The sequence below is a fragment of the Globicephala melas genome, chromosome 12 (assembly GCF_963455315.2).
Source record: "Globicephala melas chromosome 12, mGloMel1.2, whole genome shotgun sequence".
Lineage (NCBI taxonomy): Eukaryota > Metazoa > Chordata > Mammalia > Artiodactyla > Delphinidae > Globicephala > Globicephala melas.
In genome coordinates this window covers 8,046,493-8,058,820 of record NC_083325.1, presented here as the reverse complement: position 1 = coordinate 8,058,820, position 12,328 = coordinate 8,046,493, and the positions used below count along the sequence as shown (strand labels likewise).

Genomic DNA, 12,328 nt, shown 5'->3' with positions numbered 1-12,328 from the left:
CTGGACCTCCCCGCTCAGCCAACCTGTGCTGAATGAAGGAAGCCACGTGAGCAAGCCTTGACCATATAAATGTTAGAATAAATCGTTGTGTTAAGCCACTGGCGTTTGAGGCAGTTTGTTACGCAGCTATAGTTACTTGGAACTTTGCCTGACGGGGGAATTTCCCATCTGGCTAAGCCACAAGGATTTTCTTGCCAGCTGCACCGAGGGACACCCCGAGTGGTAACGTTCATTGCGCTCAGTGTGTTTGTTCTCCGACCCACTCCTTCCTACCTGTCCCTGTATTGGGAATACCAGCGTTTATTCCTTTAAATGCCATTTATCTTTTAAAACCGATTTTAGTTTCGTTCCCTTCCAAGTGGAGTTGCCTGCCCTTTGGACTATGAGGCGTGCAAAGCCCCGCGCAATGCCTGGATGTTCAGTAAAGAACATCCGACCCGACTGCTCTGGGTACCAGGCGGGCTCCCCTCCAGACTGACTCAACCCTGCTCCTACCTGTTCCCCGCTAACGCTCTGGGCTGTCACGCGGGGAACCTCCATCTGCCCTGGGGCTCTAGGACTTTCGATATTATTGATACTATTATTCGAACGTGGGCGGCGTCCCTGCCTCTCCTCTGGCTCGGCGCCAGCTCGGCCGGTCGTAAAGACCCTCCAGAACCCCCGGCCCCGCCCCTACGCAGCGCTTCCGGTGCCCTGCCCCCCGCGGGCCGGGGCGGCGGGCGGGGCGGCTGCGTGCGCAGCAGGACGGGACTCCGGGTCGCACGCGTCCTTCCCCCACGGGCCCGCGCGCTGCTTGACCGCGACCGGAAGCCTCAGGTGCGTGAAACCGGAGGCGTGGCAAGGCGGGGCGGGGCAGGCAGCGTGGGCCCCCGAGGTCAGGCAGCGGGCGGGAACCTGAGACCCTGGGGCGGTGCGCACGGCTGGCGCTGCAGGCCCTGAAGTGTCCTGTCAGAGCTTGGAAAGACGTAGCTCCACGGTTAGGAACGGATTATCCGCAACACGGGAGGGTCAAAAAATTAGACATGTTGGGTGCCAGCCCCGTGCGCGCCCACCGAGAACCAAAAAGGCGAAATCAAACAGGCACACGGCTGTCCTGAGACTGGATAAGTTATGTACTAAGAAAGGTGGCAAGATGGCAAGATAAAACTTGGGGGGGATTTTTTGAAGGAGCTGGGCCTGCCTAGGAGGGTAGGTGAGATCCTGTTATTTTTTGCTTTCTGTTCGATGATGGAGAAGCAGGTTTGGTAAATTCAAAGTGGTGGTAGCTAAGTGTCCCTCCCAGAACATGGAAATATGATTGTCCTCTGATTAAAAAACGATAAAAAATTAATAATTAAAAGGTAAGAGTAGAGATATGCAAAGTTAAAGAGACAAAATTTTATCAGACCTTCAGAACTTGACAGTATCCTGACAACTAAAAAAAGACGGTACATCATGCAGCTGGCGGTCTGATCTGTTTTTGAAGCATGGAGTAAAAGAGAGGTGCGCCTGACCGGATGACTCCAGGCCTCCTCTGGGAGAGACAGGGTGTCCTGGCGTTAACAGTGGGGTCTCTCCAGAGCCCAGGAGCTTAGAGGCGCTTTCCTCAAGGCTCATTCCACCAGACATTGAAGTCATATAACTCCATCCTTTTGTCCGGATTCAGTATTCACCAAGCAAACTTATGATGAGAGAGTAGTTGGACAGGCCGATCTGAATATCCGGTTGATAGCCTATAGTTCTCTTTGTAAATTAATAAATTGGCATTCAGGTTTTCTCAGACATCCCTGGGTTCCCACTTTTTCTCACTCTTTGTGTGATTCTTTCTTGTCCTACGAGGCTCAGTAGGAAATGTTACCTCTTCACAGGGTCCTATTTGTTTGTGTGTTCAGGTGCCTAGAACAGTTTCTGGCACATAGTAGGCACTTAGCCTAACTCCCTCGACTTTCAGTCTGCTTTTTTTTTTTTTAATTGGAGTATAGTTGCTTTACAATGTTGTGTTAGTCTATGCTGTACAGAAAAGTGAATCAGCTATACGTATACATATATCCCCTCTTTTTTGGATTTCCTTCCCATTTAGGTCACCAAAGAGCATTGAGTAGAGTTCCCTGTGCTATACAGTTGGTTCTCATTAGTTATCTGTTTTATACATAGTAGTGTATATATGTCAGTCCCAATCTATCCCACCCCCCTCTTTCCCCCTTGGTGTGTCCATATGTTTGTTCTCTACATCTCTGTTGCTATTTCTGCTTTGCAAATAAGGTCATCTGTACCATTTTTCTAGATTCCACATATATATGTTAATATACGATATTTGTTTTTCTCTTTCTGACTTAGTCTGCTTTTTTGGTCACTTTTTTGATGAAGCCTAGCCTGACAACCCTATGTGAAATTGCAGCCTGGGGACTTCCCTGGCAGTTCAATGGTTAAGGCTTGGTGCTTCCACTGCAGGGGGCATGGGTTCGATCCCTTGTAGGGGAACAAAGATCCCGCATGCCTCGTGGCCAAAATAAATGAATAAATAAATAATAAATTAAATTAAATAGCAGCCCAGTTCCTCTCACATACACATTTCCTTTGTTCCCTTTCCTTTTTCATATTGTCCTCATCACCTTCCTTGATTTGGTTCACTGATGAATCCCAAGTGCCAAGAACAATGCCTGTTGTGTAGTAGATGCAAGATCTCTTGAATTAATATCTTTACTGTGTTTCACTCACACCGTATCCACAATGCCTGGATGAATACAGATATTTTGATCACTATTAATACATTAGTTGGATCAATTCTGGAGCCCTTAGTTACCATCTCTTCAGCTCTGTGCCATTGGCTGCTGGTAGCCAAAGACTCTTAAGTCCAATGCAGTCAAAACGGACCAGTTATCTTCACCCTGTATCTCCTCTTCCTATGAAATCTGTCCTAGGAAATGTCACCTCTTTCCACCCATTTCCCAGGCCAGAAGTCAGGGTATGCATAAAATTAATAAAAGAGCTAACATCCTGTGTACTTTCTATGTGCCGGGCACTCTTATAAGCACTTTACATGTATTAGTTCATTTAATCCTGATATGAGTCCTGTCAGTTACCCACATATTACAGATAAGGGATCTGCGGCACAGAAAAGTCAATTAATCTGCCTTAGCTGGGAAGAGACAGAGTTGGGATTTGAATGCTGGCTTGTAATCATACCATAAAGGACCCTTGACTTCTTTCTCTCACCCTCACTGAACCAATTACCAGATATCAAGATTCTCCCTGCTTAAATCTCTAGGCGATGTCTCTGAAGTGTAAATCTGTAAAACTCTTCAGCACCTGCTCATCACCCTCAGGGTGAAGTTCAAGTATTTAACATGGATTTTTTTTTTTTATTTAGGCCCGAGGCTTGTGGGATCTTAGTTCCCGGACCAGGGATCAAACCCGTGCCCCCTGCAGTGAAAGCACAGAGTCCTAACCACTGGACCGCCAGGGAAGTCCCTAACTGGATTTTAAGTCTCTTCATAATCTGATCTCTACTTCTGCCTCCTTATCTCTTGCAGCTCCCCATTCCTGCACTCTTAAATACCAGCCAATTTAGTTAAATTCTTCGAATTCTTTGAATGGGTCTTCTTCTCCAAGCTACTGTACTTTGTTGGAATACTTTTCCTTACCCCTTCTATGTCTCAACTTCAATGTCACTTCCAATGATGAGAGGGTTAAATGGCCTTCTAATGTACTTACCCTGTCATAGCACTTATGACACCATATTTTTTTTTTTGTGGTACGTGGGCCTCTCACTGTTGTGGCCTCTCCCGTTGCAGAGCACAGGCTCCGGACGCACAGGCTCAGCGGCCATGGCTCATGGGCCCAGCCGCTCCGCGGCATGTTGGATCTTTCCGGACCGGGGCACGAACCCATGTCCCCTGCTTCGGCAGGTGGACTCCCAACCACTGCGCCACCAGGGAAGCCCTGACACTGTATTTTAATTATCACCTTCCTTGCTTTTTAGTGTCTCCCACTAGATAGTGAGTTCCTTGAAGGCAAGGACCAGTCTGTGACCTTAATGTCCTCATGTCCATCCCTTCTCAGTGTCTGCTACCCTCGTTCAGGCCCTCATTATCTCTAACTGGGACAACTGCATGGGTCGGTTAAACCGTCTCCCTGCCCCTGGTCTATCTGTTTTTAATCCATGCTCAACACTGCCAGCAGAAGCAGTTTTGTATAATGGCTGACTTAACACTTTCCTACTTAAAACACCTCACTAGATCCAGCTGCTTTTAGAAAAAGGCCAGATGCTTTAGAATTACATGAATTTGTCTCCTCCCCTTCTTTATTCTACCTTGTGCCTAGTAGGCACTCCATAAACATTTGTTTAGTGAAGGAGGGACTGATATCAAATTTGGTCAAACAGAACCAAGAACAAAGAGTTTAACCAAAGAAACGGCATCTGGCTGCAGAGGCTTCCTAGGACAGCACAGCCAAAGGTTTCAGTGGAGCTGGAAGACTGGTAGTGGAACTCCTTTGAGGAGGGAGTCCCCAAGACATGCCTTACTGTTGGAGGACTCTCTGTCTTTGCATTTGCCTGGAACATGCTACTCCCATCAACGTGGTAAAAACCATCAGATTTCGAGACTCAGTTCAAGTATCCCTTCCTCTGTTACACCTCTCCTGACCTTTCTAGATAGAAAGAGTGTAAATTGGTTCAGCTTTTCTGTAGCATAACTTATCAAGATATATCAAGAGTGATGAAAATACGAAGACTTGTTACCCTAGGAATTGTGCATCTAGGATGTAACTACAAGAGAATGGGGCCTAGTTCTGGGCTTTAATAACCCAGTCCTTCCCAGGTCTTTAACCTAAAGGAAAATTATGACCATTCTAAGAAACGAAATCGGAATAGAATGGTTTCTTTACAACCATAACCAGTCAAAATACTTCATTATTACAGCTAGTATTTTCAGCCTTTTCATCAGCACTGCTAACACAAATAATGTGTAAAGTGTCAAAACATAATAAAATTGTTCCTAGCCTTTCTATTTAACCTTGCTACTCTGACCACCTCTCCCCTGACTTCAGGGGGTCCATCCTAATTTAATATTGATCTAAATAAAACAGGCTGCCAGTAAACATGTATCTCAAAATTAAATAGGAATTATTTTTAAAGTACTACAAGGACATAATTAAAGCTTTCCAGACAGATGTTCATGAGTACATTGTTGATAACATAGAAAAACTAGAGACAGTCTAAACTTACAAACTAAGGGACTGGTTGAGTAAACGGTGGTGTATCTTGACAATGGAATGTAACACGACATTAAAACCGATGTAAAAATAGGTTTAACATTGAATGAAATAAGAGTATCATTCCACTTTTGGTGGGGAAAAGTGTGTGTGTGTATTTTACACATGCACATAAAAAAATGGGTACACACTAAAGTGTTAATTGGGATTATCTCCGGGTGGTCATGTTATGGTTTCTTTTATTTTGCTCTTTTTGCTTGTCTGTATTTTCTCATTTTTCTCAAATAATGTGTATTACCTGTGAATTCAAAATAATTTGTTTGTCTCTGAGATATATTACATAATGTATTTTCAGCTTTATTATTGGAAAAATCTGTGCCCTTATTCCATTTCAACTAAAACAATTTGAGGTTTGTATCATTTATTTCCTTTGAGTACTCTGTTGTACGATTTTTGCTAAAGACTAATGATAAGGCTAAAAGGCAAGAAAAGCAACCAGACCGGATACTTAAATAAGTTTGGATTAAATAACCAAGAACTGATAGCTACAAACTAGAATTTAATTTTCTTTTTCTCCATCATTAATTTGTTTGTCTTCCATTTTTAAAAGCATGCTGATCCCATTTTCAATGAAGAATTGCTTCCAGTTACTTTGTAACCTCAAGGTCCCAGCAGCTGGTTTTAAAGACACAGTTAAAAGTGGGCTCATTTTACAGTCAGTTTCCAATGATGTTTACCAAAACCTGGCTGTAGAAGACTGGATCCATGACCATATGAATCTAGAAGCCAAGCCGGTTCTTTTCTTTTGGAGGAATTCTCCCTCTGTTGTAATTGGTCGGCATCAGAACCCTTGGCAGGAATGTAACCTGAATCTGATGAGAGAAGGAGGTGTAAAACTAGCTCGGAGGAGAAGTGGAGGAGGAACAGTCTACCATGATATGGGTAACATCAACTTGACTTTTTTTACAACCAAAAAAATGTACGATAGGATGGAAAATCTAAAATTAGTTGTTAAAGCTCTGAAGGCTGTCCAGCCGCAGCTGGATGTGCGGGCTACCAAAAGGTTTGACCTTTTACTTGATGGACAGTTTAAAATCTCAGGAACAGCTTCCAGGATTGGCCAGACCGCTGCTTATCACCACTGCACTTTGCTATGCAGTACCGATGGGACCTTCTTGTCATCTTTGTTGAAGAGCCCTTACCAAGGGGTCAGGAGTACTGCCACTGCGAGCACACCTGCCTTAGTAAAAAATCTTATGGAAAAAGATCCCACCCTGACCTGCGAAGTAGTGATAAATGCTATTGCCACAGAGTATGCTACATCTCATCAAATCGATAATCACATTCACCTAATAAACCCAACAGACGAGACGCTGTTTCCTGGAATAAACAGCAGAGCCAAAGAACTACAGACCTGGGAGTGGATATATGGCAAAACTCCAAAGTTCAGTGTAAACACTTCCTTCAATGTGTTATATGAACATTCACACTTGGAAATTAAAGTATTCATAGACATAAAGAATGGAAGAATTGAAATCTGTAATATTGAAGCACCTGACCATTGGTTGCCGCTGGAAATACGTGACAAGTTAAATTCAGGTTTTATTGGTAGTAAATTTTGCCCAATTGAAACGACTATGCTTACAAGTATATTACATAGAACATGTCCAGAAGATGATGAACTACACAGTAAATGGAATATGCTCTGTGAAAAAATTAAGGGAATAATGTGATTCCAAGTAAATTTCTTAATATTGACAGTTTCAATGACAGAATTAAAAATGTTTACAGTACATTGTCTGTCTCTTAAAATAAAAAAGATCTAGTCTCCTTCAGTAACTTCTCCCTATTTGAAATTGTCTATCACCTATCCTAGTCCATATTTTCCATTGATGTCTAAGATCCTCTCTGTCTTTATTGATTTTAATACCTGGCTGCATTTGTATTTCACCTCCTTCCTCTGTTACCATCTTGGGGTTGTATACCATATGGGACACTCTGACCTCAGAGTCCGTTCTCTTTCTTACCTCTAGGGAATATAACCCCAGCTTCTTGCCACCTCTGATACCTTAAACTCTAAAATTCTCCCGTTTCATTGTTTCCTTATCCTTCCGTCCTCTCCCATTAAATCAAGCTTATTGCACTTTTCTAAGCCAATAACTTTTCCTCAGTCTCTTGCTTCAATTCCATTTCTTACCAGCATTCTCATTTGTTTCTCTTGACCTATCATAGCTACCCTTTTTTTTTTTTTCCAACAATTGATTTCCACTCTTATACCCAGATGGCAGGCAATGCTAGAAGAAAATTCACATAGTTTTCAACTTGTATTTCTTTGTTCTGTTGGTACCAGATTCGACTCACCCGTTGACTCCCCCTCATTCTTCTGAGGCCTTATTCGTAAATGTTCCCACTCTTCCTAAGCTCAGAATTCCATTACTCTTAATCTGGTCACAAACCTTGATTTATAATTTGAGAGTGGAGGCTTTCAGAAATGAGCTCCTTCAGCGCCCCCGTGTTCTCTACTTCAACTTTTCTCATTTCATTCAATCTCAAAGAATTGGCTCGAGAATTGGCTGGTGGCTTTTTCCTCTCCAGCCTGTTTGTGCTTTGTATTGTACTATCAGTTATTTATCTCCTTTATCTTGCCTAACTCTCTCTCGACTTTTACTGGATCTTTAGCCTTAGTGAATAGACACGCTCATGTCTCCCCTTTCCCGAAGACTCCTGCTCAAGGCTTTACTCTGTTTATCTCCATCACTTCATTGTCAGACTTCTTCAAAGGGTACCACCACTGCCAACCATTTCCTGTCTCTACAGTTCACTCACATACTCCTCTTATCTCTACAGTAGTTCCTACATGTTTATTGAGTGCCTACTCTGTGCCAAGGACTTTGCTAGTTGTTGGATGTTCATGGTGAGTGAAAGCGACATGCTCACTGAGCTTAAGAACTGACAGTTTAGAGCAGTGGTTTCAAACTTTTTAAAAACTGGAGTACAAAATGTATTTTATATTGTGCACCAGCACACACATATGTTGCCTATACCTAACAAGTTTCACAATACGATGCTTATCCTTTACTACTTACTTATCTGATATTTTATATTCAATTTTATTTCTTTTAAAAATTGACTTTATGACCCATTAATAGGTCAAGACTTGAGTTTTTTAAAACTAGGGAAAGAAATCAGTAAATGCTTACAAAATGAGAAAAGTATGAAAGAAAAGTCCAGGCAGTTAGACAATACGGGCTCCCTAGCTAGAGTGATCAGGGACCTGACATTGAAGCTGAGCCCTGAGGAATGAGAAGTGGAGCAGGGAGGAGAGTAATCCGGATTCACCGGTTATCTATTGCTACATAACAAACCACTCCAAAACTTGGTAGCTTAAAACAACAACAGTCATTTATTCAGTCCAAGATCAAGGTGACAGCAGGTTTGGTTTCTTCTTCTTTTTTTTTTTTTTTACATCTTTATTGGAGTATCATTGCTTTACAATGGTGTGTTAGTTTCTGCTTTATAACAAAGTGAGTCAGTTATACATATACATATGTTCCCATATCTCTTCCCTCTTGCGTCTCCCTCCCTCCCACCCTCCTTATCCCACCCCTCCAGGCGGTCACAAAGCACCGAGCTGATCTCCCAGTGCTATGTGGCTGCTTCCCACTAGCTATCTACCTTACATTTGGTAGTGTATATATGTCCATGCCTCTCTCTCGCTTTGTCACAGCTTACCCTTCCCCCTCATCATATCCTCAAGTCCAGTCTCTAGTAGGTCTGTGTCTTTATTCCTGTCTTACCCCTAGGTTCTTGCAGCTCTATTTATAATAGCCCAGAGATGGAAACAACCTAAGTGTCCATCATCAGATGAATGGACAAAGAAGATGTGGCACATATATACAATGGAATATTACTCAGCCATAAAAAGAAATGAAATTGAGCTATTTGTAATGAGGTGGATAGACCTAGAGTCTGTCATACAGAGTGAAGTAAGTCAGAAAGAGAAAGATAAATACCGTATGCTAACACATATATATGGAATTTAAGAAAAAATAAAGTCATCTTCTTTTTTTAAAAAATTATTTTTTTATTTGGCCACACCTGGCAGCTTGTGGGATCCTAGCTCCCTGACCAGGAATTGAACCTGGGCCCCAACAGTGAAAGCACCAAGTCCTAACCACTGGACCGACAGGGAATTCCCAGGTTTGATTTCTTCTGAGGCCTGTCTCCTTGGCTTACAGGTGGCACCTTCTTGCTATGCCCTCACATAGTCTTTCCTCTGTGTGCGTATCTGTGTCCAGATGTCCATTTCTTATAAGGACACCAGTCATATTGCATTAGGGCCACCCTAAAGACATCATTTTAACTTATTTCTTTGAAGACCTTATTTCCAAATATGGTTACATTCTGAGGTACCAGGGGCTGGGATTTCAACGTGTGAATTTCTTGGGGGGGTTGGGGGGGCTGCGGTTTGCACAATTCAACCCATAACAGGGGTTTCAGGACTCAGAGACCTTCAGACTTCTTCGCCTGAAACAACGTAACCCAGTGTTTGGCTATCACATTAATTTCAGTCCTCTTAGGAGATCTTCTCCTTTCATGTATCTCAGTGGATCCAGATCCCATCCTTGTTTCTGAGGGATTGTGGGGAGCGGAGGTGGACACACAGGGTTTTGCTGCAGCTGGTTATCTCAAAATGGGAGCAGGGTAAGGGAAGGGGATTTTTCAAGTTGCTCCTGGGACAAACACAGGTGCCAGGCTAAATGTTCTTCATTTGAGGCAGGTTTCACGGGCAGGCCCCATTGTTCTTTTGCAATATTAAATACCAAGTAAACACAGTTTTGAAGGGGTTGTTCATGGGCCCGTTTTTAAGCACTACATGTGTCACAACAACTGAAAATTATTTTCTAAGAAAGGTATAAAAATCCTGACATGATGTGCTTGGTGCAATAAAGCAGCCGTGATGTTCTGATAGCCTTTGTTTCTCGAGAGAGAGGAGGACATCAGGTGAAGGCTGTTAAGGGCTTCAGGTTCTAAAAGGGAAATCTGACGAGCATTCCTGGAATACATGGATTAAAGGCATGTTTTGCAGGTCGATTCTGCAGAACTTTCTGCATGTCTGCATATGAGGATGAAGGGGAGGGAGGAATCAAGAATGACGCCTAGATTTCTTACTTAAGCAACTGGATGGATGGGGGTACACGGGAGCAGTGGGGGAGTGTGTGTCAAGTTCAGTTGGGGCCTGTTATGTTTGAAATGCTTGTGTGTTTCTGAGATGCCAGGTGAAATGCCAAACAGGCAGCTGAGTATGTGAGATTAGAATTCCAAGGAGAAGTCTTAGCTTAATAGGAGTTGACAGCATATAGATAGTATCGTATATCATGAAAATGGATAATTGTGGACTTGTGTAATTCATCTAAAGTTTAAAGTGTTTAGCATCCAAGTCCCCTACGTTTGGGGAATCCTCCAACTTACAAATCTTGGTGGGAGGTGGAGCCCACCTTTTGGAGGAGGCCATCAAGAGGATGTGACCGCCAGTTGTCCTTCAAACTGGACCCAGGCAATCAGAGGCTCCTAACCTCCTCCCCTGTCCTTGGAATGTATGTTCTGCCCACTGTTCCTGTGCCAGGAGGCCACCAGGTCTGGCTTCACTCAAGCTTTCCCCTGTTGCCATGCAAAGCAGGCTGCCACCGTAAGGGCATTAGAGAAGCTGAGTACCATTTATGGATACCCTTGTCCAATAGACAGTGACTGGGCAGTCACATTTTAAAGGTCATGATATGCAAGTGTAGAACAAAGAATGTTGCCCACCATCCAGCTCTACAAGGATCAAGTCATTAGCCACTGCAGTCGCTGACTGACGGTGCACCCTGAAAGGAATTCAGGACGAAAACCAGGATGAGAACATATATGCTTTGGAAAAACAGGCCCCTTAGATAGATATATCTCAGGAAGATTTTTAGAGAACCCAGATTTTTGCATCTTTGCATACATAGAAAAAGCACTAACATCATTAACTAATATATCTGTTCCTCATGACCAGCACTAACCTTTTACTGAGATGTATACTTCACTGCACCGTTTCCGCAGCCAAAATCACATATATACTGGCTTCTTCCCCTGTGTCTTGGGGAGCAGTCCCCTCTGGGCTACCAAGAGGCTGTTTCCCAGGCTATAGTCCTCACTAAGTTTTCCGAATAAAACTGAAACTAACAACTCTTATGTTGTGCCTTTTTCTTTCAGTCAACATAAGATTGGGTGAAGGAACATGACACTGAAGGAGGTTCTGTCTCTCCTACAAGCTACAACCAGCAGAGTCGGTAGAAAGGAAGAATGAAACATTAAAGCAGCAGATTGAATTACTAACAGGTAAAAACCACCTTGGCCAGATGGACTAAAGTACTATCCCAGGCTTTAAGACATTTGAGTGATCAACCAGGAGGGCCTGCTGCCCCACAGGCCAGATGGGAGACCCTTGCCTAGACACACAATACCCACAGTAAGGTATGGAAACTGCAGGAGACAGCCGTTTCCCTCTCACGGTGGATCTACGTGCTATGCTGCCGAGAACACCAAGCCCCGTCCCACCTGGGAGGGGAGTTTGCAATGGGATTTGTAAAGGGACGTTCCACCAAGACGGGTGAGTTACTTTGCATCCCTGTATGAGGAGGAATGACTCATTCTCCACTGGGATGCTGATGTCCTGCTGCAAACCAGACCCATCCAGGTACTACACCTGGAACAGAACACACACCTTTGAAAAAGGGGAGAAGGTGGGAGTCCTGGTCTGGCAGATCCTGCCCCGTCCATCTCCTCACACCTGATAGTGCTTCCTCCCCCAGCCAACATGGAAGGTACACACAACTAGGTCAAGTTCCTAAAGCTGCAGCCACATTAACATCTAATTATCAGGCCACAAGTGTAATTCTTTTTGATTTATTTGATTTATTTGATTTATTAATTTATTATTTGATTTATTAATTTTTTTTTCCACAAGTGTTAATTCTTTTTTTTTTTTTTTTTTTTGGTGGTACACGGGCCTCCCAATGCCGTGGCCTCTCCCGTTGCGGAGCACAGGCTCCGGACGCGCAGGCTCAGCGGCCATGGCTCACGGGCCCAGCCGCTCCGCGGCATGTGG

At 43.5% G+C, this 12,328-nt stretch overlaps 2 protein-coding genes across 3 annotated transcripts in view; both read left to right on the top strand.

Annotated features, from left to right (window-relative positions):
• Nucleotides 1-679: 679 nt before the first annotated feature.
• The window catches only part of MRPL30 (mitochondrial ribosomal protein L30), an 89,038-nt gene continuing 77,389 nt past the window's right edge, over nt 680-12,328 (top strand). Inside the window, exons 1-2 of the mRNA XM_060309088.1 lie at nt 680-816; nt 11,434-11,559. The gene's annotated coding sequence lies outside the window, so the exon portion shown is untranslated. The remainder of the gene's footprint in view (nt 817-11,433; nt 11,560-12,328) is intronic.
• LIPT1 (lipoyltransferase 1) lies at nt 684-7,285 on the top strand. 2 transcript variants are annotated; one of them, XM_030838850.3, is made up of 2 exons: nt 684-816; nt 5,804-7,285. In XM_030838850.3, exon 2 carries the CDS (start codon nt 5,805-5,807, stop codon nt 6,924-6,926), a length of 1,122 nt encoding a protein of 373 aa, XP_030694710.1. In that variant the 5' UTR covers nt 684-816; nt 5,804; the 3' UTR covers nt 6,927-7,285. The 2 variants fall into 2 exon arrangements, with proteins under 2 accessions (XP_030694710.1, XP_060165068.1); XM_060309085.2 differs by having other exon boundaries at nt 709-816; nt 3,350-7,285.